Source organism: Puma concolor, chromosome D2, assembly GCF_028749965.1.
Source record: "Puma concolor isolate L17-30 chromosome D2, mPumCon1.1.hap2, whole genome shotgun sequence".
NCBI classification, from domain to species: Eukaryota; Metazoa; Chordata; class Mammalia; order Carnivora; family Felidae; genus Puma; species Puma concolor.
This window is the reverse complement of record NC_141677.1, coordinates 51,051,322-51,078,821: the sequence shown is the minus strand read 5'-3', so window position 1 is coordinate 51,078,821 and position 27,500 is coordinate 51,051,322. Positions and strand designations below refer to the sequence as shown.

Here is a 27,500-nt window from a genome sequence, read left to right as displayed (position 1 = left end):
CCTTAGCTGTTTCCGTGAAGTTGAACAGCCTGACCTCAATAAGCTGACATGAATAAGGACCTCACTTACTGTTGTCCATTCTCCCAGGTCTTCCCCTGTGAGCTAGGAATGCCCTGCCTCATGCCTGGCCCACTGCCCAGAAGGGCTGCCCAGGGCTGGATACCTGCTCCTCTTTCTGTAGGAGAACTCCTGAGAATTTTAGAAGTAGACTTTGGAAAACCTTAATCTGGGCTATGGTAGGCTTTCATGGGTCCAGAAATGTGTGAAATTTTAACAACTGTATATGAGGGTGAAAAAGTGAATTTTTCTGGACATGCATAAAATTCTCCAAGGGATCTATTGCCCCCAGTAGGCTAAGAACCACTTTCTGTAAGAGCCCCTTAGCAATCTCTGGAAGGTTCCTAAATATAAATGGGGAATCTTAATCCATAATTAAGTATTAAAGGGAAAGAAAAATGGGCAAAGAACCTAAAATGGCAATTTATTGACTAAAGAAATACATGACTTGTAAACATGAATAGAATATACATTCCGAAAGTACACAAAGCCCAAGTGTATGGCTCAATAATTACAAAGTCAACAACCCAGAAACTAGCACCAGATGAAGAAACAGAACACTACTAGGCACTCCAGAGCTGTCTGCAAGACCCCTCCCACTCATATATTCCCCTCCTCTACAAAAGGAACAATTATCCTGACTTCCATTGCCATATGTCAATTCTGCCTAGTTTCAGACTATATAAATAGGAACATATATGTTCTCCTTTGTGTCTGGCTTCTTTTGCTAAATATCATCTATATTGTTGCTCATGGTAGTTTATTTTCATTGTTACATATTATTCCATTGTATCAATATACTATAGTTTATTCATGCTTTTACAGATGGACTTTTGGCTTCTTTCCAGTTTGGACAATCCTATGAACACTCTTGTACACGTTTCTTTTTTTTTTAATTTTTTAAATTTATTTATTTATCTTAGAGACAGCAAAAAAGGGCAGAGAGAGAGTGGGAGAGAGAATCCCAAGCAGGCTTTGCACAGTCAGTGCAGAGCCCTACTTGGGGCTCAGTCTCACGAACCAAGAGATCCCGACCTGAGCCAAAATCAAGAGTCAGACGCTTAACTGACTGAGCCACTCAGGTGCCCTGCGGTTGTATTTTGAAGGTAGAGTTAATAGGAATTTCCTGATAAGTTGGATATGGAGGCTAGAAAAAGAGAGGAGACAAGGATGTGTCTGAAGTGTTGGGCCTAATCAACTTTATGGCTAGAACAGTCATCAACTGAGATAAAAAACTGGGCGGCCAGTTTGAGAGAGATCATGGGTTTTCTTTGGGCATGTTACATTTGAAATGTCTATTATACATCCAAATAGATATGTGAGGGAGGCAGCTGGGGTTCAAGAAAGAGGTCTGAGTCATTGATATAAATATGGGAGTTGTTGGCAAATGACGGTGTATTTTAAAGGTCTAGTTAGGAAAGAGAAACTACACTGTAATTTGAACAGGGAAAGTTTACATTAAAATGTACTAGCTACAACAGGGGATTGGAGCAATGGGGTATGGGCTAGTAAGAAGAGAACTCTAAAGAATATTAAGAATAGCAGATTTGAGGAGCAGCTACTACCCTAGGACAGAGATAGAGGGCCCAGGAACAATCCCACTCCTCACCCCCAACCTCCACCTGTGGAGAGCTAGACCTCATTGAAGGGGTATGGCCATGGCCCACTGGTGTCAGGGTGGTCCCTATGATGCTGCACCACTGGAACTTGGAAATCCCTCTCCGGGTGCTACGGAAAAGGTAAGTGTCTCAGGGGAGTCACTCCATGACAAAAATTCCAGGAGGTGGAGGAACGTGGAGAAAGAGTGGGGGCACTGCTGGCCATCACATACTGGAGGAGCTGGCCCTGGAGAAATGACCCATGTACAGAATCCTGACCAAGGAGCAGAGCAGGACCGGAAAGCTTGCTCCTACAAGGTCTCTCCACTGCCCTCTACTGACAAACCTTAACATATATGCCAGCGTCAAAGGAAAAATGTTTGCGAAGTAGGCAATGAAGAATGAATTTGTAGCCGAGATACAATACATTAACTGATACAGGTGACATATAAAATCACACCACAGAATGAGATCACCTAGGAAATAAGTATAGACACAAAAGAAGACCAAAGGCTGAGCCCTGTGGGTTGTCTTTAACTTAAGCATGTCAGGTAGGAGTGGAAGAATCTTCAGCAAAGGCTACTGAGAAGGAGCAGCCAAGATTGTTGGTGGTGTGCTCGGCGCAGAGAATCTAATAGAGAATAGGAGGAGAGAAACTGGAGAACATATTGACAATTCTTTTGTGAAATTTTGCTACAAAGGGGCACGGAGAAAAGGTGTGGTGTCTGCTACAGAAAATGGAACCGAGAGGAGTTTGTTTTGGAAGAGGAGAGAAATAGCGGCATATTTTATGATGATGGGAATGGTCCAGTAAAAACTGATGATGTTTGTCACTTCCCTGAGTCTGTCGGTGCTGGCAAAACCCGGGAATTACAGCACTAAAGAAGTCCGAGAGGGGCTCCTGGGTGGCTCAATCGGTTGGGCGTGGACTTCAGCTCAGGTTGTGATCTCACGGCTTATGAGGTCTAGTCTAGCATCGGCTCTGTGCTGACAGCTCAGAGCCTGGAGCCTGCTAGGATTGTGTGTCCCTCTCTCGCTCTGCCCCTCCCCCGTTTGTACTCTGTCTCTCTCAAGAATAAATAAAACATTAAAAAAAAAAAGAAAAGTCCGAGAAATGGTCAGCCCTTGTCATCTTTAAAAAATATATTTTTAAATGTTTTTATTTATTTTTGCGACACAGAGAGACAGAGCATGAGGAGGGGAGGGGCAGAGAGAGAGGAGACACAGAATCTGAAGCAGGATCCAGGATTTAAGCTGTCAGCACAGAGCCCAACGCAGGGCTTGAACTTACGGACTGTGAGATCATGACCTGAGCTGAAGTTGGACGCTTAACAGACTGAGCCACCCAGGCGCCTCCAGCTCTTGTCATCTTTAAGGAAGGGCAGGCAAATGTGTCAGGGAGACTCCCAACCGTGGGATATTCCATTAGGCCACGGAGGGACGCGATGCCATTGGCATTTAGAGGGGACGGGTGCCGTGACTCCGGTTGACCAGGACTAAATATATTACTTCGTCTTTCATCCTGCACCAACGAACGAACTCCAGGCCGCACTGTCAGCACAGCCTCCGGGGATCCCGGGCGAGCGGGACGCACGGGACCCTGAATCCCAGTATTCGCAGTGCGGCGGCGGTCCCCACCAGACAGGAAGCCCGGCGGCGCGGGGCATGGCTTCAGGTTGGATCGCAGCGCGCAGTCGTCTCCTGCGCCCCTCCTCAGCCAATCAGGAGCCTTTCTTCAGGCTTTTCCCAGACTCGCCCTTGCGTCGGTCTCTTTCTTTTGCCTCTCTGTTTCCTGCCGGCGTGTTTAGTCCGCGCGTAGGGCGCATTTCCGTTTCCGGCGCTGTCCATGCGGACTTGAGAAGAAGCAGTTGTGAACCCGGTAACGGCCGCGGGTTAGGGGAGGCGGAGGTGGTGGGGTCCCGGGACCTGGGATTCTAAGAGCTTTGCTAGTCGCACTTGGCGAGGTCCTTCAGGACAGTCTTTGCCCCCAAAGAGCGCCTCAGGCGCTCAGGTGGAGAGTCACACGTCGTACCTGCCGGAGACTTGCTGCGAGGTCGTTGGGAATGGCTGAATGAATTCGTGCGGAGAGTCGGCACAGGGTGGGGAGGTGACAGGGAGAAGTGAGAAGTTTTTTCTTGGCGGGGTAATCCTAGCAGGTGGCTCAGACCTGAGCTACATCTGTTGATTCCCAGTTGTGCTTTTCCCATCCCTCTCCGCCTCCCCCCACCCCGTCCTGAAAGTGCGAAAAGTGTCAGTACAAGTTCCGGACCAAAACAAAGTAGAGAAGAAAAATAATGCCCCGAAATCACATAGCTGTTTAGTTTCAAAGCGTTCCCTGAACTCGGCTCCCCTCACTCCTGGGTAGTGTTTCTTGACGTTATGCTGGTATATACGTGGACTTTCTGTTTGCGCTGGTGCGTGCCCGTGGGAAATCTCTGATCGCCTAAGTTCAGCCTTCTGACTTCGTCCTTACTGCGTGGCATGGAAGATAGTGGTTTGGATTTCCTTTGCTAGTCAGGTAACAGCTGTCGTCCCCTCCTGGCAAAATGCCTCGTACATCATAGGCAGGCACGAGTATTTATTGAGCTGAAATTAATTCAGTGCCTTAACTGAGTGAAGAGACTTTTTGTTTTGTTTTAATTAACCAAGCGCTCAGATTGTATACAGCCTGGTTTCCTTAAAAAGCTCACTAAATCTGGTGGTTCTCAATTAATGGGCTATGAATTCCCGGGATGCTCAGAAATCTTTGTAAGGGTTTCTGCAAATCCGTGTGGTCTCCAGGCATCCTCCACAACCAGCCATAACTTACACATGTAGATGTTACTGTTTTTGTTTAAATGTATATACGTGATTATTATAATTTAAAATTTTTACAGTATCAACAGGTACTAGAAAGTAACACTGCTATCATGTTGGAGGTTCATTAAAATGCTTTAAGTTTTAAAAAGAAAATGTCTTCAAAATACTTTAAGTTTGGAAACCACTTCGTTAGTCCAATTGATATTAGGTGCTGAGCTGTCCAGTATGGTAACTACTAGTCACATATGGCTATTTAAATTTAGAATGGAATTAACTAAAATTATATACAATTTCAATGTTTCAGTTTCACTGGATACATTTTAAATTCTCAAAGCCACATGTGGTTAGTGGCCAGTGTGAAAGTATAGATACAATGGAGTATTTGCATCATTGAAGAAATGGGTAGTGCTGATATAGACACTTAAGATGAATAAAAAGTAACTTAAGCAGAAGTAACTAACAAATCTAATTCTAGCATAACAGAGAATTGAAATTAGGGATAGTATTAAGCAGTTTCTATCCTTGTGTGAACACATATCTCTAGCATAACAGAGAAATGAAATTAGGGATAGTATTAAGCAGTTTCTATCCTTGTGTGAGCACATATCTCTTCCTAAAGAAATAAATGAAATTTACTTTTTCCTTGGGTGTTGTCTGGATTGTAAAATGCTTCCCCCATCCCTGCCTCATCAATGTAGGTTAGAGTTACTTGTGAATTGGTAAAAAGCCACTATGGAGACTAAGGACCAGAAGAAACACAGAAAGAAAAACAGTGGGCCCAAAGCTGAGAAGAAGAAGAAACGGCATCTGCAGGATCTCCAAATTGGAGATGAGGAAGATGCCCGGAAGAGAAACCCCAAAGCCTTTGCAGTACAGTCTGCTGTGCGGATGGCTCGATCCTTTCACAGGTATTTAGCTGGGGTCTAGCTGTTTTTCCATTTATCCTTTTTATTCTTATTTATTTTTTTTAGGCTTTATTTATTTATATTGAGAGAGACAGAGACAGCACAAGTGAGGGAGGGGCAGAGAGAGAGAGGAGCGAGGAGAGAGAGAGACAGAGAGAATCCCAAGCTGGCCCCACACTGCCAGGGCAGAACCTGATGTGGGGCTTGAACCCACAAAGCTGTGAGATCATGACCTGAGCCGAAACCAAGAGTCGGACACTTAACCGACTGAGCCACCAAGGCGCCTCCCCAGATGATGCTTGGATTCCTGAGTCTGTAACAACTTTGAAGGACATGAAGATACATGCGATATTCCTTTTACTAAAATGGGAACATGTAGTCTTCCCTGTGGAAGCCACTTTGCCTCCAGTATCAGCCTGTTGATTGGCTTTTTTTTGCCCAAGAGAAAAGCTTCTGAGTTTTTCTTTATAGAATTTGTTTGTTCTGTAGTAATAGGTGTGCTTGTGTTTTTTTCTGAATTTGTTTCATATAACTCATAGTAATAAGTAGCTTTATTTAATGAGTCCTTATTATATGCAAGGCAGTGTACTTTAAACATTGCTGAATTAAATTCTCCTTATAGGAGAGCCAAATTTAACTTGAAAGCCTCTGCTGCTATTCATTGTGATCTTCTGCCTGCATGTTTACCTTTTTTTTTTTAAACCATTACAGTCATCTAGTAAAACAATTAGATTTAAGTTGTGTGTAGTTTTCAGTACTTTGTATTGTCGAAGTCAGTTTGTTATGTATTTACTGAAGGGGTCATTTGGATTGGGCCTAGAAGTTAACCAATTAGTTGTATCCATGTTGTCTGTTCTGCTGTCTTTTTAAAAATCGTTATAAGGATGATGTCCTTCATATTTTGAAAGTGGATTTACTTTTTTTTTTTTCTTGTTACAAATAGGACTCAGGATTTGAAGACCAAAAAGCATCACATTCCAGTGGTTGATCGAACTCCATTAGAGCCCCCACCAATAGTGGTAGTGGTGATGGGGCCTCCAAAAGTTGGAAAGAGCACTTTGATCCAGTGCCTAATTCGGAACTTCACTAGGCAGAAACTGACAGAGATCAGAGGCCCTGTTACGATCGTGTCAGGTAGGAGCGTGCTACCCCAGGCTGATATGGCATATGTTGTCTGAGGGACAGGCTTGGCTTTGTTGAACATTTATAAATGTTAAAGTAATATTGTCACTTCATATTACTTCTCTTGTGCTGAATTGACTGTAGCTTCAGAAAAGGATAGATTCCCAAAAATAATAATGATGTAGATGTATACCCTATTCTCACTGCTACATGGATTTGCTATCTATGAAAGGTTTGGCAGGCCTGGGCACCCTGGGTTGGTCCTGGTGACCACCTTCTTTTAACAGGGAGTGAATATCTCTAGTATGTCAGGCATACCTGCTCGCCCTCATGAAGCCACATTGTTATGGAAGTGAGGGAGTTTTCCTCTCTTTTTCTGTGAGAATCTGCCTGCTCTGGGAGATGGTGACATTTCTGTTTGAGGGAAAGTGAAACAAATTCCCAAAATGTCAATGGAAGAATCTAAGATTTCTTTGTTGTTGGTGGTGTTGGTGTTTTAAAGATTTTATTTTTAAGTAATCTCTTTACCCAACATGGGGCTCATACTCACAACCCTGAGATCAAGAGTCGCACACTCCACCTACTGAGCCAGCTAGGTGCTTCTGAAATTCTTACTGTAGCAGTAATGTAGTTGGATTGAGACTTTTCTTTATCTTAAAGGCATTTCTGTCATTTTAACTGATTTTGTTTTCTTTCTTTCTGTTTTTTGTTTTGTTTTGTTTTGTTTTTGTTTTTCTTTTAAGTAAACTCTACTCCCATTGTGGGGCTTGAACTCATGACTCTGAGATCAAGAGTTGCATGCTCTGGCTAAATCAGCTAGGTGCCCCATTTTTTTTTTTTTTTTTCTTTTTGAGAGAGAAAGAGGGCACAAGTGAGTGAGGTGCAGAGAGAGAGAGGCAGGGGGAGAGAATCCCACAAGGGATAGTGAGAGAGAGGAGCAGGGCTCACCCAGAGTGGGGCTCATGTTCACTAGAAGTGGGGTTCGAGCTCACCTGAAGCAAGGCTCAAGTTCACCTGAAGCTGGGCTTGTGCTCATCCGATGTGGGGCTCGTGCTCACCTACAGCAGGGCTTGAACTCACAAACTGTGAGGTCATGACCTGAGCTGAAATCAGATGCTTCATAATTGAGCCACCCAGACACCCTAATTTTTTTTTAAGTAATCTCTAACTCCAACTTGGGGCTCAAACTCGTGACTCCGAGATCAAGAGTAGCAGACTGATTTCTTTTAATTTAGTGATAACGATTGTTCCATGAAGATTCTGTTACATTATGTTTGAGGATGTTTTTAGCTATAGTGAGAACATGGGAAACTTTGTTAAAGAACGAAATGTTGGCCTGCTGCTGAACAGCAGGATCACGGTCAGCATGAAGCTTTCTTGTGTGTCCATTCCAGTCAGAATTTTCCCTATTTGAGCACTTTATTCTTGTACATAGACTTTTGGTATTATTTATAATTAAAGAATATAGATAGCAAGAAAACAAAGGTGGAATTTATTAGTTTTCTCTCATAAAATTGAACTTCTGGCATACTTTCTGTAAGTGTGTATGGTACTTTACTGGATACAATTTAAAATAGTAATTAGCGTTAATAGCTACATTTTTCCAAGATTTTTTTAGAAGGAAACTTTTTGTCTTTTATAGGTAAAAAGCGCAGACTTACCATCATTGAATGTGGGTGTGACATTAATATGATGATTGATCTGGCTAAAGTGGCAGATTTGGTAAGTCAGTAGGGACAGTCTGAATTTCTGAGGAGGACTTAACAACAGTGTGGTAGATTATTTTATATCTTATGTTGAAGGAAAGAAAGGCATACAATTATTAAAGGAATGATGAGTCTAATCAGGGATACCATCGATGTGTTTGAATTGATGATGATGATATTGTTATAATAAAAATGGAATATGCACATTGAAATGTATTCTCAAATCTAAAAGCAAATTACAGAGAAAACATTTAATGATCGTTGCTAATTAAGATATATAGATAGACATACTGACATACAAATATATAATAGTAAATACTATTTCTTGGACTCTTATGAGGCACTGTGCTAACACCTTTCTGGAAATTTAGTTCATCTAATCCCCCAGTATGTCCTGGAGGTAAGTAGGTATTTTCTCTAGTTTACATAGGATGAAATGGAGGTCCTAGAAGTTAAGTAGTTTGTCTGAGGATGGGGACTCTGCTCTCGATGGTGCCAGAACCTTTGTTCTTTTTTCTTTTTAGTTTTTTTTTTTTTAATTTATGTATTCATTTTGAGAGAGAGAGAGAGAGAGCGCACGCACAAGTGAGTTGGGAGTGGGGCAGAGAGAGAGGGAGAAAGAGAATCCTAAGCAGGCTCTGCACTGTCAGCACAGAGCCCGACACAGGGCTCAAAACCACAAACCATGAGATCATGACCTGAGCTGAAATCAAGAATCAGATGCTTAATTGACTGAGCCACCCAGGTGCCCCCAGAACCTCCATTCTTAATGATTATGACAAAATAAGTACATGAGTTGCCTTGGAGAAGTTGTCAGAATTTATGATAAAAAAATCTAGACAGAATGCAGCATATGGAAATTGTGTAGCTTTGATTGCATTTAATGGTAATCTTCATTAAGTTCTTTTTTCTTTGAAGTATATTTGTTTATTTTGAGAGAGAGAGCAAGCATGATCAGGGGAGGGGCAAAGAGAGATGGAGAGAGAGAATCCTAAGCAGGCTCAGAGCTGTGAGCACAGAGCCTGATGCAGGGCTTAAACCCATGAACCGTGAGATCATGACCTGAGCTGAAATCAAGAGTCAGACGCTTAATTGACTCAGCCACCCAGGTGCCCCCAGAACTTCCGTTCTTAATGATTGTGACAAAATAAGTACATGAGTTGCCTTTGAGAAGTTGTCAGAATTTATAATAAAAAATCTAGATAGTATGCAGCATATGGAAATTGTGTAGCTTTGATTATATTTAGTGGTAATGTTCATTAACTTTTTTTTTAAGATTACTTATTTATTTTGAGAGAGAGAGAGCAAGCATGAGCAGGGGAAGGGGAGAGAGAGAGAGAGAGAGAGAGAGAGAATCCCAAGCAGGCTCCAAACTGTCAGCGCAGAGCCCGATGCAGGGCTTGAACCCACGAACCGTGAAATCATGACTTGAGCTGAAATCCAGAGTTGGACGCTCAACCAAGTGTTCCTAGTTACATTTTAAATTAACAAAAATAAATCCAATTAAAAAAAACGTAAGGCCGTATTGATTAGGAAGATTGGAGTAACAGAGGCCTCTTTTTGTTTGTTTTTGATTCAACAATTTCTGGAAAGCTGCTTGGTGACCAAGAGCTACAGATTTTATCCTGTGGCCTAGGAAGTCTTCTAAAATAGAAAATAAAAAGTAATTTAATGTGAATGTTATAGCTGTGCCATTATAATATCAGAAAACTAAATACCATTCAAATTTTGAATGCTACTATTAATATAATGCTACTATTAATAAAAATAAGTGTTATTGTCAGTAAAAAATAGTATAAACATATTAAATCTTGTGTTTTTGAAATGATTAAAGTAGATTCGTGTGTAAGTCATTGTTTTTTGTTTGTTTTTTTTTCCATTGGTTTGTTTTTCGTGTAAAATATACCAAATCCCGAAGTACAAAAAGCATACACATATTAAGAAAGATATTTTTCATATACATCTTTTTTTAAGATTTAGGAACCCATGTATTTGGTAAATATTCAAACTATACTACAGGGTACAATGCGTGTTTTTCCTGCTCTGACCCCTGGTCTCTCAGTTTCCCTCTAAGCAGTATTCTTCTAGATATGTATGGAAATATACATGCAACCCTTTTTTTTTCTTTTTTGTTTCAACGTTTTTTTTTTATTTATTTTTGGGACAGAGAGAGACAGAGCATGAACGGGGGAGGGGCAGAGAGAGAGGGAGACACAGAATCGGAAACAGGCTCCAGGCTCTGAGCCATCAGCCCAGAGCCTGACGCGGGGCTCGAACTCACGGACCGCGAGATCGTGACCTGGCTGAAGTCGGACGCTTAACCGACTGCGCCACCCAGGCGCCCCTACATGCAACCCTTTTAAAGCACACACTGTTTATTATATACACTGTTCTGTACTTTGCTTTTTTTCATTTAATGTGTCTTAAAGGCATGTAAGTACTATAGCTCAACTTCATTCTTTTTAAGTATTTCATTGTGTGTACCATAATTTTTTTAACTTGTCTTATGTTGATCGCTCTGCTCTGGGTTGTCTGTCATAAAGCCTCCTAAGTCCCAGCAAAGACACATACAATACATGGATTTATGTATATGTGCACGTGTGTGCATTGAAGGAATAATACAGGCTTCATTTATCTTTAGTTGACAAGATTGTCCACTAAAGGACTGTTTGCTACCTATTCTTGTGATTCTACAACGAACCACTTGCCCCTTGGCACGCTATGGTGTCAGATGGGGTGTGGTGATACTCTACTGCAAGGTCACTCACCTTCAGCCTGGTCCAGTGGCGAGGAAGAACTGCGCCAGCTTGGCCTGCGGTCTGCAGTGGCGGCTGCATTTTCTCGTAGTGCTTGGTGGCCCACCTTCATGTATTTTGTGCTTTAGGATTATGACTGTTCCTTAATTTAACCAAAGATAAGTTTTCCTGGTTTTGTGTGTGTGGTTTTTTGAATTAGCTACAAAAAGGTGAGAACAGAGATGTCTTTAATATGTTGTTAAAACTGGAAGTTTCTTACTTCTAGAAGAATCAGCTCTGAAGTTATTTTGCATGTTTGACGAGTCAAAATTTTATTATTATTTTTTAATGTATATTTGTTTTTAAGAGAGAGAGAGAGCCAGCAGGGGAGGGGCAGAGAGTAAGGGAGACAGAAAATCCCAAGCAGGCTCCACACTGCCAGTACAGAGCCCAACATGGGGCTCGAACTCTCAAACTGTAAGATCATGACCTGAGCCAAAATCAAGAGTCAGGTACTTAACTGACTGAGCCACCCAGGTGCCCCAGAAGAGTCAAAATTTTAAAGATTGTCTTATATGCTTCTATTTTCTTAGCATTCATAACTTTACTATTTTCGGATTAATTCTAAACTGGAAGCTTTTTTTAGTGTCTGAGCAATTGCATGTTACAAATTAACATAGAAGAGTTTTCCTGCTGTATATCTCCCAGCAACTTTTTTTTTCCTCTGTTAGAAGACTGAAACGAAAATGTTTGATTTTCTTATATTTTTGCTATTTTTCATTGATTACCACTTTGTCCCATTTTCTGGATGTCAGAGATCTGTTATTTGGTTTTCCTGTTAGAGACCTGTTATTTGGCTTAAAAATACCTTACACAAAACTTTATTTCTTGAAGTGAGGACTTTTCCAGGTGAGGGGCAAGTTAGACCTAGCTTTTTCTGAGTTATTTCTAATATATCCAAATTCTTGAAGTGGAAATTTATATTGTGGTGGTTATTGCCTCATGGTTGCCTTTTGGGGAATGTCAGAGGGTAGTATTTTCTCTGTCATGATGATCCCTAAGTAATGCTTTGATTTAGTCTAGAATAGGAGTTGGCAACCTTTTTCTGTAAAGGGCCAGATGGTAAATATCTTAAGCTTTGCGGGTCATACTTTCTCTTACAACTACTTACTTTGTAGTTGGAGTGCAGACACAGGGGTAGACAATACATAAATACATTAATGTGGCTGTGTTCCAATAAAACTTTAGTTATAAAATAGGTCATGGCTCAGATTTTGTCCACGGACCATAGTTTGCTTATGGTCTATTTTGGGTAGTTTCCTTGAGTAATTGTGTTTTCTGTTTTTAGGTTCTGATGCTTATAGATGCCAGCTTTGGTTTTGAAATGGAAACATTTGAGTTTCTAAACATCTGTCAAGTACATGGCTTTCCTAAAATTATGGGCGTTCTCACTCACTTAGATTCCTTTAAGTATAATAAACAACTGAAGAAGACAAAGAAGCGATTAAAACACCGGTTCTGGACAGAAGTTTACCCGGTAGGAAGAGAATTAGTTTTTTAATACTAACACTATAATCTTAAAAAAAAAAATAGGAGGAGTAGGAGAGCTTAACAAACATCCCTTCAGGATTCACCTTTGGAATTTCCTTTATATATCTGTTCTTATATATCAATTTTTTCTCAAAATAGTCTGTATTTCAGATCTTTTGGTGTATCTCTTTTACTCTGTAGCCCCCCAGCACCAGGCAGTATCTGGCTCTAAGTATTTTACATTTGTGATTGTTTAAAAGAGTTTGTCAGAAGTTTCTCCTAATTATAGGACCAGCAACTACAGTGCATACATATCGCCACTCCACCCTCCCCTGCATACTGCTGTGGCTCAGCGTCATAGAATTTTTCATGTGTCTCGGAGCCTCACTGCCCTCTCCATGCAATACTCCAGACACCACTGCTTGGCTGGAGAGCAGTCTTGAAGCTAAATGTATTTGCAGTTCTGACTGTACTAAGCCTTAGCAAGATGAGTCCTGAAAGAGGCGGAGAAGTTCAGGAAACATTGAGAAGTGGCATGCCAGAAGTCTCCCTTAAGATTGCGTCTTATTCACACATCTTTATTTTGATGTAGTATTGACAAGAATTTAATTGAAATTTAATTTTTGGCTTTTTTAATGTTTAGGGTGCTAAGCTGTTCTACCTTTCTGGAATGGTACATGGAGAATATCAAAACCAAGAAATTCACAATCTGGGCCGTTTTATTACAGTTATGAAGTTTAGGCCTCTTACGTGGCAGACCTCTCATCCCTACATCCTGGCAGACAGGTAAAAACTGCACGTGAAGTTTTTCTTCCTGGCCCATATATTTCAAAGCTACAAAGGTTAGAAAAAGAGCAGTAATAGAGCTTACTTTGTGCTTATTTTTTAATAGTAAGGGGGCATTGTAGTTGGTGGAAGAGATCTACTTCTTTGTATCAGTACCTAAAAGGTGCTGTGGCTTCAGGAGTAAAGTATGAAACATTTAGAAAAATGTGAGGATTTTGGAGCATTTAAGGCTATAAGATGTGGTCCTATCCTGCTTTTTGAACCTTAATTTTCAGTGATAACTGTCTTTGAATCATCGTGCTCCAGTCACCCAGATGTGTCCTGTGCTTTCTTTCCTTTTATGCCTTTTATCAAATTGTCTTCTCAGCCTGGAATCCCTTTTCTCTACTTGCCAGAATTCAAGGCACACCAAAAAAACTCAGGTTAAAGCTTAATCTTCTTCCATGAAGGGGTTTTCTGGATATGTTCTAATCTCTTCTTGACTCCTGTTGCGCATTATTTCCCATTTCTGGTGTCTTATTCACAGAACGTATATCACATAAAGCCTAAGAGTGATACAATCATTTGTTTGCTTCTTTTCCTCTGGTAGATGGTGAACTGTGCTTCATTTTTTCTGTATTTTCTATAATTTTCTAAACAATATGTTTAGTGAACTAGTGAATTTGATCCATCTTTGACATGTGAAGGGAGGTACAAGAACTTTGACATTTATTTCTGCTATATGATTGGGTTTTATTTTTCTAGGATGGAAGATTTGACAAACCCAGAAGATATTCGAAAAAATATCAAGTGTGACCGAAAAGTATCTCTTTATGGTTATTTAAGAGGAGCACACTTGAAAAGTAAAAGCCAAATTCACATGCCAGGTATCGTTTTGTTATAAAATATACCGTATTTGTAGAATCATTAGGATCATTTAGGATTCATTTCTCAGGAAAGCTGAAAAATGGCCAAGCAAGATAGAGCTACATTGCTAGAAGTTTTAAGACTAACCCGACTCTGCCTCAGCTCACAAAGGTGTTGAGTTGACCAAATCCCTCTGCTCTCATGGTGTCAGCTAGCTAGAGAGGCACAGGACCAGTGTCAGATGATACCCTTGTGGTTGAAGTCTTCCAACTGTGGGCCATTTTTGCCAACAGTTGATACGCCTATAGCTGAAGCTTTCTGTGTCTGTCTTCCAGGTGTAGGAGATTTTGCTGTGAGTGACGTCAGTTTCCTCCCAGACCCCTGTGCGCTTCCTGAACAACAAAAGAAGCGCTGTTTAAATGAGAAAGAGAAGTTGGTTTATGCGCCGCTGTCTGGAGTTGGTGGTGTGCTGTATGACAAAGATGCGGTCTATGTTGATCTTGGTGGCAGCCATGGCTTCCAGGAATCGGTGAGAGGAAAGTCACAGGAAGTGATGATGTAGTCAGCTTTTACATACTGAAGCTTTTTTATCTCTATTGGTAATTACGGTAAAAACCACAATGCGTATTGTAAATATACAGATGATGTAGTTTTACCAAGGAGAAACTAAAAGTCATGTCCTCCATTCTGTTGCCAGTACACACAGGGGATCCTAGATCTTCTAGTGTGAACATTGCATGCGGTTTGTACTTGTACTTCCCGTCTCTCTCTGTACAAGCATACCTCATTTTATTGTGCTTTGCTTTATTGCATTTTGCCAAAAATTTGCCTTTTTTACAAATTGAAGGTTTGTGGCAACCCTGTTTCGAACAAGTCTGTTGGTGCCATTTTTTCCAACAGCATTTGCTCACTTTGTGTCTCTGTGTCACATTATGGCAATTCTAACGATTGTTTTCATTATTATGTTTGTTACAGTGATCTGTGATAAGTGATTATCGCTTACTGAAAGCTCAAATAATGATTAGCGTTTTTTAGCAATAAAGTATTTTTAATTAAAGTATGCACATTGCTTTTTTAGACATAATACTATTGCACACTTAATAGACTACAGTATAGTATAAACATTAACTCTTATATGCACTGGAAAACCAAAAAATTCATTTGACTCATTTTATTGTGGTAGTTTAGAACTGTACCCACAGTATCTCTGGAATATGCCTGCACAATATCAGTATGTTTTTTAGCTCTTTTTGGTCTTTCTCTTTTTTTATTTTTTCTCTCTAAACATATATTTATTTATCTAGATTATATTATGTATATTTAGATTATTACATATTACATGTCAATACCATGTATTTGTGTACGTATATGGTCTTCGTGTGTAGGGGTGTCTGTGAGACAGAAGTAATGTTATATGGGCTTCAACTTTAAATGCTTTTGCAACTTTAGGGGGGCACCAAAGAATATGTGATTCCATTGTTCCCTGTTAGTATTTGTAGAGCTGCTTTGGTCTTTTTTTAGAGCTGTGTGATATTTTGCTGTATGGATAAACCTTGTTTATTGAACCAACTCTTGGCAGTCTGTGGCGGGGGGCGGGGGGGTCACCCCTAGATTCCCCTGGTTTGAACATTGCCTCACTTAGTACCCTCGATTATTCAGTTTTGCTTATTGGGAGGGATCTTTTTATGCAGTAAATTCCTTGAGATGAAAATTTTGGATCAAAAGACAGAATTTTTTTTAATGGACTCCAGATTTTCATTTCTTTATTCTGCAGAGGGGTTTTATTGGGCCAGAATAAATATTTTCTGTAGCATTGGCACTTACGGTTTGTGTAGCTAAGTATTTAGGTTATCAGGTTGTATACTCCATGAACTGGGAAAGGTTTAATGAAGACAGAGGTCAATTTTAGACTTGGTTATAAGAATTTTCTTTATTTTTTATCTTTTTATTTATTTATTTTTGAGGCAGTAAGAAATGATTTTAGGAACTATGTTTAGGATAATTTTGAGAAACTGATTGTAACCAGTGTGTCTCTCTTCAGAATCCTTGTGTATTCCTCACTTTCCCTTTCTTGGTGGCCTTGACAGGACGAGGTGAGGCCCACCCATGAACTGGTACAGAGCCTCATTTCCACCCATTCCACTATTGATGCCAAGATGGCTTCAAGTAGAGTGACACTTTTTTCTGATTCTAAACCACTGGGATCTGAGGATATAGATAATCAAGGGTAAGTTTACCATTTTCCTGTTTTTCATAAAAAATATGTTACCTATAATTATAAGATTATATCACCCATAATTCTGCCATCAGTATACATTTTGGTGGGATGCATTCCAAGCTGGTTTTGTTTTGTTTGCTCTGCTTTATATGTACGTATGTTTCTGAGGGCTTTTCAGTTATGTGACATTACGTGGAGGTGTTCTTGAAATATTATACAAGATTCAGTTTTTAGCAGGCCCAGAATACTCCTCAGATGTCACAAAAGGTTTTCTGTAGGTTGCTTTTGGTTTCTTAGGAGACCTGAGGCCACTTGGCTTTCTCTTAGTGGCCAAATACTAGTACAGGCAGAGCAAGGAAGCTTGTTCAGGTGGCTGTTGAGAAGCTACATATCTTGTCTCTAAAAGTTTTCTTTAAATTGTTGTATATTATGTTCTGGGTCAGTATCTACTAATATCTAGCTCATGTGAATTATTTTCAGTCTGGGTTGGGAATTTGTATACCTCATACATAGTGAATGTTCTGGTTTTATTGTAGTGATTTATGTATGACTCCCAATAAAAAAATCAGTCTGAAAATGATTGAAATATCTAGGTTAGAATTTATTATAAATGTATGCAAACAAAGGAAAATTTTTTGGAAACATTCATCTGCTCTAACTAGCAGATGGTATAGCAAGGTAGGTAAGTACAATATTCTTAATATGTTATTCTTTTTACATTTGTTAGCTGTCGTTCTTTAACAGGAAGCTCTTACACCTTTTTATTTAATAACACTGTTGACTATTGACTTTTTAAAAAATTCCATTTGTTATTATCCCATTGCTATCATTCTTTTTTCATGCCTGTATGGTCCCTTCAGTCTGTCTCCTGTCCTTTTGGCACTTCCCTGTTAGCCTTTGAGCACTGCTTTTGACACAATAGGATGTGTTCCAGGCTTACTTTGTACTTTCCTTGCCTTGAATCTGGAGTCAGTCATTTAAGGACCATCTATTTTGAGCTTGAAAATGGTCAGTCTTGGGATGCCTGAATGGCTCAGTTGGGTAAGTGTCTGACTTCGGCTCAGGTCATGATCTCATGGTTCTGTGAGTTTGAACCCCGCATTGGGCTCTGTGCTGATGGCTCAGAGCCTAGAGTCTGCTTCAGGTTCTGTATGTCCTTCTCTCTCTCCCCTTCTACTACTCATGCTCTTTTCTCTCTCAAAAATAACTTTTTTTTTACGTAAAAAAAAAAAAAAAAGATCAGTCTTCTAAAAGATTGATTAAACAGTCACTTCCCTTTGGAGCACTTTTTCCCTAATGCCAGAATTTTTGTTTTTGAAGTTTACCTTTTGATTCTCTGTAAGTTCGTTTGAAGAGAGGTGTTAGGAACTGTGCATGAGTTTGCATATCATATATTCTGGTTTTTATCAAATCATTCCTTTCTATGCTGTGTTATTTATAACCATTCCATGATATTATTTTCTGTTTTTGTGCATAATTATTGACTTGCCATTCCTAGAGTAGCCAGTTATTGTACAAATTGAGTTATTTTGTGTTTACTTGGTAATATAGACACTGGATGCCAAAAGAAGAAAGGCAGATAGATTTGGAAACCGGTCGAGTGCGTCGGAAAGCCATTTTTGGAGATGAGGAAGATGAGTCTGGAGATAGTGATGAAGAAGATGATGAAGAGATGTCTGAAGGCGACAGGTTGGAAAATGGCTCTAGTGCTGATGAATCGGAAGAGGAAGCAGACGCTGAAATGACTAATAAAATGTATATGGTGGGTAAAGGTGTCAAACGGCAGAGACTTGAGGAGATGGAAGAAGACAATGAGGTGGATTTGCCAGCATTTGCTGATAGTGATGATGACCTTGAGAGGAGTTCAGAGGAAGAAGGAGACGCAGAGGAAGCTGATGAAAGCAGTGAAGAAGAGGATTCCACTTCAGGAGAGAGGGATAGTTTAGAATCTAGGGTTGTTGGAGACCGTGGTAAACCAGGACTTTTACAAACTAATGGTTTGAGTGACAGTTTGAATCTGGAGAATCCTTTGACAATCAGAAAAGCAACCCTCACCACTTCAGATTCAGGTCATTGCACAGCTGAAGAGGCATTTGCATCTGGGGATGAAACTGAAGAAAGCTCCTCTCTCAGTACAGAGGACGAGGACTCAGAAAATGAAGAGGCTATTAAGAAAAAGTTTCCAGAGTCTTCTAAAGTGGCCAGTGGTCAGAGACTGGGGTCAGAGAACTTAATTGATGAGACCAGTGATGTAGAAGACTTACTCAAAGAGGAAGAAGATTACAAGGAAGAAAATAACTATTCCACAGAAACTTCAGGTGTGCTTAAATTTAATGTAGCTGTTGGTATAAACTTGGCACTGAAAATGTTCTATCAATAGAACGTCTACAGGGGCACCTGGGTGGCTCAGTCCGTTGGGTATCTGACTTTGGCTCAGATCATGATCTAGTGGTGTGTGGGTTTGAGCCCCGTATCAGGCTCTGTGCTGACAGCTCAGAGCCTGGAGCCTGCTTCACATTCTGTGCCTCCCTCTCACTTTGCCCTTCCCCTGTCATGATCTATCTCTCTCTCTCAAAAATAAATAAACATTAAAAAAATTAAAAAAAGAATGTCTACATTTGGGAGTCTGCTCTTTTGGAGATTTTGTTAACTGTTCAAATATTGCACCTCATAGGATTTCAGGATGAATACAGAGAGGACAAATAAACAGACTTAACTGATGATGTTGGTGTTGGTCCTTTCAGGCGCTCTCAAGTGGAAGGAAGACCTTTCCAGAAAGGCAGCTGAGGCCTTTCTGAGGCAGCAACAGGCAACTCCAAACCTTCGAAAGCTTATTTATGGGACAGGTAAGAGCTCTAGTTCAGATCCAGAAATGTTTTAGTTTCTTAGACAATTTTCTGGAAAGGAGATGAAGTTGACTGAAGGATTTGGGTGGTCCTTTTGATAGCCGTATGATATCCCTGACTGTCATAGTTTGTATGTGGCAGATGTTTTTAATCATCAGCTCACAGGTTTGCCATAAAACTGTTGATGAGAGTACTCTCTCTTATGTCATTTTATACCCTCTATACAAGGTCCTTCATGGGATTTTTTTTGGGTAGAATTGAGTGCCAGAAAGGAACAAAGTGGTGCATTTTGTATTGTCACCAGTTACTGTGTGGTTAGAACAATGCCAAAGGACTGTATAGGAGCAGAGCATTGAATCAAAGGGTTGGTGTGTACTGATTTCCCTTCAGGTTTTGCCTAAGTACTGTTGGTGATTAGAGACTCAGCAGTCTTCAAGAGAATGGCTTTATGCTGGTTAAAACCTTGCCTTTAAGTGTCCTTTCCTTTCCGAGTCCCCAATATTATATCTCCTTACTGGATTCTTTGTTGCTTTCTTGCAGGAGGGCCTAAGTCCTCCAGACATTGTGAGCAGTAGTTCTCTGGCCTTTTCTCTGCCTATAGCTGATGCACTCAGGGGCACCGCCATACCTACCACAAACAGGGACCCTCAGTCCTTTAGGGTGAAGATTTCTTCTCACTTTTTCGTCATGGTGTCTCTTCAGTGACAGAGGACAATGAAGAAGAAGATGGTGATACCAGGGAGGAACTCGGAGGATTGTTCCGTGTCAGCCAGCCTTCAAGAGAATGTAAGCACAAGCTTGATTCTTTGGACTGCTCCAGATTTCATGTGGAGGCGCCCCATGATTGGGATTTAGAGGAGGTAAGGCTGAAATAATATGTTTGACTTAAGAGACATCTAAGGAATTGTTCTAAAAGAAGATTATGTGATTTCAGTATTGCCTATTTGTTATTGGCTCCTCATTTTTGTAAGATAATAGGACATTCCCCCAGATATTGGACTACTTATTTTATGCATCCTAAGCAATAATGTGTTTTGGGTTTAGGTAGACTATGTGCATGTGTTATGGAGAAAAGGAAAATGTGGATGGTAGTGTTAATCTTTATTTTGAAGCATTGCACATAAGTTTTCATATATTTGAAATATTTTGTGTTTTATAACTAGGATATACCTCATGACCCTGAGTTAACATTTATAATTTCTACTATTTGTAAGCAAACAAATCCGTGACACTGGTAAATTTTCTTTCCCTGTTCACTATTCTTTAGTCACACTGGAATTCATTAAGTTCTCAAACTTAACAGGCTTAATCCCATCTTAGAAAACCCTGTTTTCTCTTCTGGAATGTTCTGATGTTCTTAAGGCTGGCTTCTTTTGATCATTCAGTTTAGCTTAAATATCACTTCTCAAGAGAGGCCCAATCACTATCATATTCCTAATATAATTCACTGAGTAGCACTTAGGCACTTTAAGAGATTTTATGTAAATTTTTTTTTGAAGTAAAACTTCATACAGATTATAGAAAAACACATAAAAACAACCATCTAAGTTAATGGATTAGATGAGGTTACACCTGTAACCCATGTGTCTGTCCCAGTCATAGTCCTCCCTGCAGAAGGAACCATGACTTTTATGATAATCATTTCCTTCTTTTCTTCATAATTTCATCCTTCAAGTTTGCATTAATAAACACCATAAGTTAGTTTTATCAGATTTTTTTGGTTTATTTCTCACTATGCCTTTTCAGTCTCTCAATCTGCAAATCCCCTGCACACATCTCTTTTTTTTTTTTTCCTCTTATATTTTATTCATTTAAAAAACTGAGTGTTTGATGTGTAGAGTTTCTCATATTTTGGTTTCTGTGGATTGCATTACATCCTTAAGTGCAGTTTATGAGGCTCCTCTCCTCTGTATTTCCTATAAAATGGTACAGAACAATACCAATAGAACTGTCTGTGATGATGGAAATGATCTGTACATCATTGAGCTGTCCAGTGTGGCTGCTTGTGACTGTTAAGACCTTTAAATGTAGCCAATGAGACAGAAGAACTAAGTTTTTAATTTTATTTTAGTTTTATTTAATCTTAATTAATTAGAATGTACATAACCATGTGGTTACAGCTACCCTATGGACAGCACATCTAGAATTTGATTAGAGTTAGGTTTGATTTTTGTTGTTTTGTCAAGACTGCTCCATAGATTGTGGTGTTTGTTTTTAGGAGGCACATAAAATCATCTTACGATTTTAAAATCTGTTGAGCCGGGGCGCCTGGGTGGCTCAGTTGGTTAAGCGTCCGACTTCGGCTCAAGTCATGATCTCGCGGCCCGGGAATTCGAGCCCCGCGTCTGGCTCTGTGCTGACCGCTCAGAGCCTGGAGCCTGTTTCAGATTCTGTGTCTCCCTCTCTCTCTGACCCTCCCCTGTTCATGCTCTGTCTCTGTCTCAAAAATAAATAAACGTTAAAAAAAATTTTAAAAATAAAATAAAATCTGTTGAGCCTCAATGCCTAGCTAGATCCATTAATTTATTAAGGATGTAAAATGGTGATATTCTGTTCAAATTGCTCTTAATTTATTAGCTGGAATACCCCACTAAAGGGAAACTTCCCCTCATCTATTTGCTTACCCATTTCTATACAAGCAGGATGAATATTTGATTCTTTTTGTTAGTTTTCAGAATGATTCTCCAAAAGTGACTTTTTTTTTTAGTATCATTTTCAGCTCATAGAATTTAATATCATTGAGTGTTTCCTTCCACTGAACTTGTTATCCTTTTTGATACTCTTTCATATTTATCCCATATCTGGCCAGTGGGTTCCTGGATTCTTTTGACATGATCCTAGTAGTCTTTGATTGCTTTGTTTCTGCCTGATCTGATGAGGTGTTGCAGCATCGTCTCGTACACTTCTGATGCCAGACTTGGAAGCAGCCATAAGAAGTCCTGATTCCTTTTAGAGGAAAATGGCATCTCAGCATCACAGTCTAGGCATAGGAATACACACTGCTATGGATTGGTCATTGTTTCTAGGCCTTTCAGTGACCAGAGCTAGGAGAATCCAATTCAGATGCAGACCTGCAGAGTTCTTATTTAACCTCTTTTACTTTACATGTGTATCTTTGTTTTTCCACTAGAGAATTAATTCCATTTGACTTTGAAGATGATGAAATTAGAAAATTACTAATTTGCTTTACCCTACCTATGTACAAAACAGTGTCAGAATAACATTACATGTATTATTATTAATATGATTACTGAAAACAAAGTTGTTTTCCTCATGTTTCCCCATTTCTCTTTTCAAAAGTGGCTACGTAGGTTTACATTCTCACCAGCAGTGTGTGTGGCTTCTGATTTCTCACATCCTCACCAACACTTGTTATTATCTGCATATATATTTTTTAATTATTATTATAGTCATTCTATTGGTGTGAAGTAGTATCTCATTGCAGCTTTGATTTGCCTTTCCCTGATAGCTTATGGTGCTGGACATCTTTTTTTTTTTTTTTTTTTTTTTAATGTTTATTTATTTATTTTGAGAGAGAGATAGAGCATGAGCAAGGGAGAGAGAGGGAGAGAGAATCCCAAGCAGGCTCTGCACTGTCAGCGCACAGCCTGACACGGGACTCAAACCCACAAACCATGAAATCATGATCTGAGCCAAAACCGGTCATTGAATGCTTAACCAACTGAGCTACCTGAGCATCCCAGGCATCTTTTCATGTGCTTACTAGCCATTTAAAGAAATGTCTATTCTTACTGTTTGGTCATTTAAAAAATTGCATTGTCTTTTTGTCATTGAGTTGTAAGAGTTGTTTATATATTCAATTTGTCAGGTATGTGATTTACAAATATTTTCTCCCATTCTGTAGGTTGTCTTTTCTGTGCCCTTTGAAGTGCAGAGTTTTAAGTTTTGATGAGGTTTAACTTGTTTATGTTTCTGTTGTTTCTATGTTTGGTATCCTATCTAAAAAAAAGTTGCCAAATGCAAGATCACGAAGGTTTACTCCTATGTTTTCATCTAAGAGTTTTATAGTTTGGTTCTTATATATATAAGAATCCTATCTAAAAAAAAGTTGCCAAATGCAAGATCACGAAGGTTTACTCCTATGTTTTCATCTAAGAGTTTATACAGTTTGGTTCTTCTTTAAGTCATTGATCCATTTCAAGTTAATGTTAGTATTTGGTGTGAGAAAAATTCAACTTCATTCTCTTGCATGTGGATATCCAATTGTCCTAGCACCATTTGTTGAAAAAACTATTCTTTCCCGATTGCCTTGTCTTGGCACCCTGAGTGTAAATCACTTCACCATGGATACATGGGCTTATTTATGGACTCTTAATTATATTTCACTGACTTCTATTTTTCTTTATGCCAGTACCTTACTGTTTGATTACTAATGCTTTGTGTAAGTTTTGAAATTGGAAAGCATGAGTTCTCCAGCTTTATTTTCCTTTTTTAAGATTGTTTTGCCTTTTCTGGATCCTTTGTGTTTTCTGTATTTTTGAATCAGCTTTTCCATTTCTCCAAAGAAGCCAAGTGGGATTCTAATAGGGATTGCATTGAATCTGTAGATCACTTTGGATAGTATTGATATCTTAACAATATTCAGTCTTCTGTTACATTAACATGGGCTGCCTTTCCGTTTATTTGGCTCTTTCATTTCATTTCATTTTTTTAAATTTTTTTAATGTTTATTTTTGAGAGAGAGAGATTGTGAACGGGGTGGGGCAGAGAGCGAGAGAGAGAGGGAGACACAGAATCTGAAGCAAGCTCCAGGCTCCAAGCTGTCAGCACAGAGCCTGACACGTGGCTCAAACTCATGAACTGTGAGATCTTGACCTGAGCCAAAGTCGGACACTTAACTGACTGAACCACCCAGGCACCCCTGCTCTTTCATTTCTTTTAAGAACATTTTTTAGTTGTCAGGGTATAAGCTCTGACCTTCTTTTGTTGAATTTATTTCTAGTATTGTTTTCAATACCATTGCAAAAGGAGCTATTCTCTCAATTTCATTTTTGGATTGCTCATTGCTGGTGTATAGAAACAAAAATTTTTTTTTTTTTTAATTTTTTTTTTTTTCAACGTTTATTTATTTTTGGGACAGAGAGAGAGCATAAACGGGGGAGGGGCAGAGAGAGAGGGAGACACAGAATTGGAAACAGGCTCCAGGCTCTGAGCCATCAGCCCAGAGCCCGACGCGGGGCTCGAACTCACAGACTGCGAGATCGTGACCTGGCTGAAGTCGGACGCTTAACCAACTGCGCCACCCAGGCGCCCCTAGAAACAAAATTTATTGTTGTTATATTGATCTTGTATTTTGCAACCTTGCTGAACTCATTTATTCTGATAGTTTTTCAGTGGATTCCTTAGGATTTGCTATATATGGGATCATATCATTTGTGAGTAGAGGTAGTTTTTCTTTCTAAACTAGATGCATTTATTTCAGTCTCTTGCCTAATTGTCCGGTCTAGAACGTCTAGTACAGTGTTGAATAGAAGTGGTCAGAGGAGACATCCTTGTCTTACTTCTCATCTTAGGGGGAAAGCCCTCAGTTTTCACCATTTAGTGTGATGCTAGCTGTGGGGTTTTTTTATGGATGCTCTTGATCAGGTGGAGGAAGTTCCCTTCTACTTTTAGTTTGTTTAGTGTTTTTATCACCAAAGGTCTCTTTTTTTATTTTTCGGTCTTTGGTTTCCCTAAGTCAGTTGTTAATCTTCATGAAAGTAAGGATTTTCTTCTAACACTTTTTCATCCTTCAGTGCCCTGCAAAGCTTCTGAGCACAGAGCAGATTTTCTTTAAATATTTGGTGAGTGATTATAGGCATGAAGGAATGAGTAAATGAACAAATTTGATTCTGGAAGGCAGGTATGCTCACCACTATGCCACCAACGCTAACGAATTTGATTCTGTATCCATTGTAATCATGCTAGCCTCAAGGCTACTCTTTGAGAGTGAGGTTGTGTATGAAAAACATGATTCATGACCAGAATGTGATTGAGGTGAAAGCCAGGACCTGTCTGAAGATATCTATAAGTGTGCTTTTTGAAGCCTTGGTAGTAAATGACATGTGCTATCTTAGGTTCCCCAGGAAACAGACTGTGAAACAGAGAGTTATGTACAAGGCTTTACTATATTTAAGAGGGGTACCCAGAATCTACTACATGTATATACTAGATGATCCAGCAGGTCCGAGACTGGGATCCTCATCAGTGCTTTTTGCCCTATTGTGCTCATATAAGACATTTTGCCATTGTCAGAATATTATCATTGGCCAAAGAGTTGAATTTTCAAATAACCATAATAAGTCTGGATTAACAAATAGTAAGACCAACTTCCTAAATGCTATCTAACTGCATTGCCTTAGGAACACTAATGAACTTTGAAAATCAGTTGCATTGGTAAATATCTGTTTACTTACGAGGTCAGTGGGCTAATAGCACTTCTCCAACCATTGTTTAATGTTAAGACACCTAAGTTTTTATCTCTGTGGTTATACTATCTACATCAAAGATAAGGTTATCTCGTTCACCCACTTGAAATGAGAATTTCCAAAAAAATGTGTCTTGAGAAGTATTTAAAGGCAAGTTTTCACCTGCTACTGTTTCTTAATAGCACTTGTTTTGAGTAATTGGAGCATGTCAGCTAAGTGTTGACTTTTTTGTGTAAGGTCATGAACAGTATCAGAGATTGCTTTGTGACTGGGAAGTGGGAAGATGATAAAGATGCAGCCAAGATCTTAGCAGAAGATGGTAAGTAAAGGACAGTATTCTTCAGAGAAGACTGTTATCTATACTTTGTTTTATTCCATATCTTTAACGGTTGGAAATAATAGGCAAACGTGAAATGCTTTGGGGAATGCTGACAGAGGAGTTTATGGGTAGTATTCTGGTTCCTCTTTTTATCATGATCTTACTTTCTTCCCTTGGTTAACTGACTTATTAGATATGGACCTTGAAGAAAAGTAGGAAGCTTTCCATAACTTTTTTGTTTGTTTGTTTGTTTGTTTGTTTTAATTTTTTTTTAACGTTTATTTATTTTTGAGACAGAGAGAGACAGAGCATGAATGGGGGAGGGGCAGAGAGAGAGGGAGACACAGAATCGGAAGCAGGCTCCAGGCTCTGAGCCATCAGCCCAGAGCCCGACGCGGGGCTCGAACTCACGGACCGCTAGATCGTGACCTGAGCTGAAGTCGGACGCTTAACCGACTAAGCCACCCAGGCGCCCCTCCATAACTTTTATCATGTGTTTGTTAAAAATGGATTTGTGTGTGTGTGAAAAATGTACTCAAATAACATTTTCTTTTAATGATGAAGGTAGTATATATTGTAGAACATTTAGAATACAAAGTTCATGTCATACCATAATCTCTGCCTATGTTAAAAAAAACCTTTGTTAATTTTTTGAGATTTTTTTCCTTCTAGTTTTTTATAAATTTAAAAATTTTCTAGTTATAATTCTACTTTACATACACTGTGTTGTTAAATTTTTTCAAAGGTTTCATGTTTGCGATTTTATTCTATCATATCCTAATTCAGTTCACAGTTTGTCATTTAAGCAATTTACTTTGCCTGTATTATAATTAACTCTACACTGGGCCACCTTGAAATAACTCTTGGATCACATTTTTTATTTTCATAAGTTAGATTCATAAAAGTTAGAATTATTGAGTGATTTTTATGGACCACAACTGCCAAAAGCTTTTTCAGAAAGTTGTCCTTACTTATGTGCCCATAAGCAGTGTATCTTAGTACTTAACATTTTACTGCTTTCATTCAATATTGAATACCACCCATAAAAAAATGTTATTTTTGGCAGTTTGATAAAGGAAAATTGTTTCTTAAATTTATAACTGGCATTCTTTTGATTACCAGTAACTTGAGAATATTTCTTTCAGATGTGTTGGGTATGGCATTTCTTCGGTGAATTCTTTGTGTTCTTTGCTCACTTTTCTAATGGGATATATATATATATTAATAATTATGTAATATATATATAATATATAATATAATTATATATATTATATATAATTATATAATTATATAATTATAATATATATAATAATTGTATATATAATATATAATTATAATTAATATATATATAATGGGATATATATATATATTTCTGATTTGCAAATTATTCTTTAAAGGATATTTATCCTTCTTCATTTTTGTGTGTTTGAGTGCTTTTAACCACTCACCTGCTTTCTGTCATTATACAGTAATTTGTACCCTCTAGAATTTTATATGAATGGAATCATACAGGATGTACCCTTTTCTGGCTAACTTCTACCCAGCATAATTATTTTGATATATGTTCATGCTCTTGCATCTTCATCCCTTTTTATTGCTGAATAC

At 39.0% G+C, this 27,500-nt stretch overlaps 1 protein-coding gene across 4 annotated transcripts in view; it reads left to right on the top strand.

Moving 5' to 3' along the window:
• Positions 1-3,406: 3,406 nt before the first annotated feature.
• BMS1 (BMS1 ribosome biogenesis factor) overlaps positions 3,407-27,500 on the top strand; it is a 47,422-nt gene continuing 23,328 nt past the window's right edge. For 2 of the 4 annotated variants that reach the window (XM_086680307.1, XM_086680304.1), the window contains exons 1-13: positions 3,407-3,534; positions 5,153-5,362; positions 6,303-6,493; positions 8,124-8,203; positions 12,271-12,459; positions 13,096-13,238; positions 13,983-14,104; positions 14,420-14,613; positions 16,172-16,311; positions 17,854-18,620; positions 19,047-19,148; positions 19,851-20,008; positions 25,814-25,895. In XM_086680307.1, coding sequence (XP_086536433.1) covers positions 5,187-5,362; positions 6,303-6,493; positions 8,124-8,203; positions 12,271-12,459; positions 13,096-13,238; positions 13,983-14,104; positions 14,420-14,613; positions 16,172-16,311; positions 17,854-18,620; positions 19,047-19,148; positions 19,851-20,008; positions 25,814-25,895 — 2,344 coding nt within the window. In that variant the 5' untranslated portion in view covers positions 3,407-3,534; positions 5,153-5,186. Of the gene's footprint in view, positions 3,535-4,049; positions 4,174-5,147; positions 5,363-6,302; positions 6,494-8,123; positions 8,204-12,270; positions 12,460-13,095; positions 13,239-13,982; positions 14,105-14,419; positions 14,614-16,171; positions 16,312-17,853; positions 18,621-19,046; positions 19,149-19,850; positions 20,009-25,813; positions 25,896-27,500 lie in introns of those variants that run through there. The other 2 variants (XM_086680305.1, XM_086680306.1) reach the window with 2 other exon arrangements.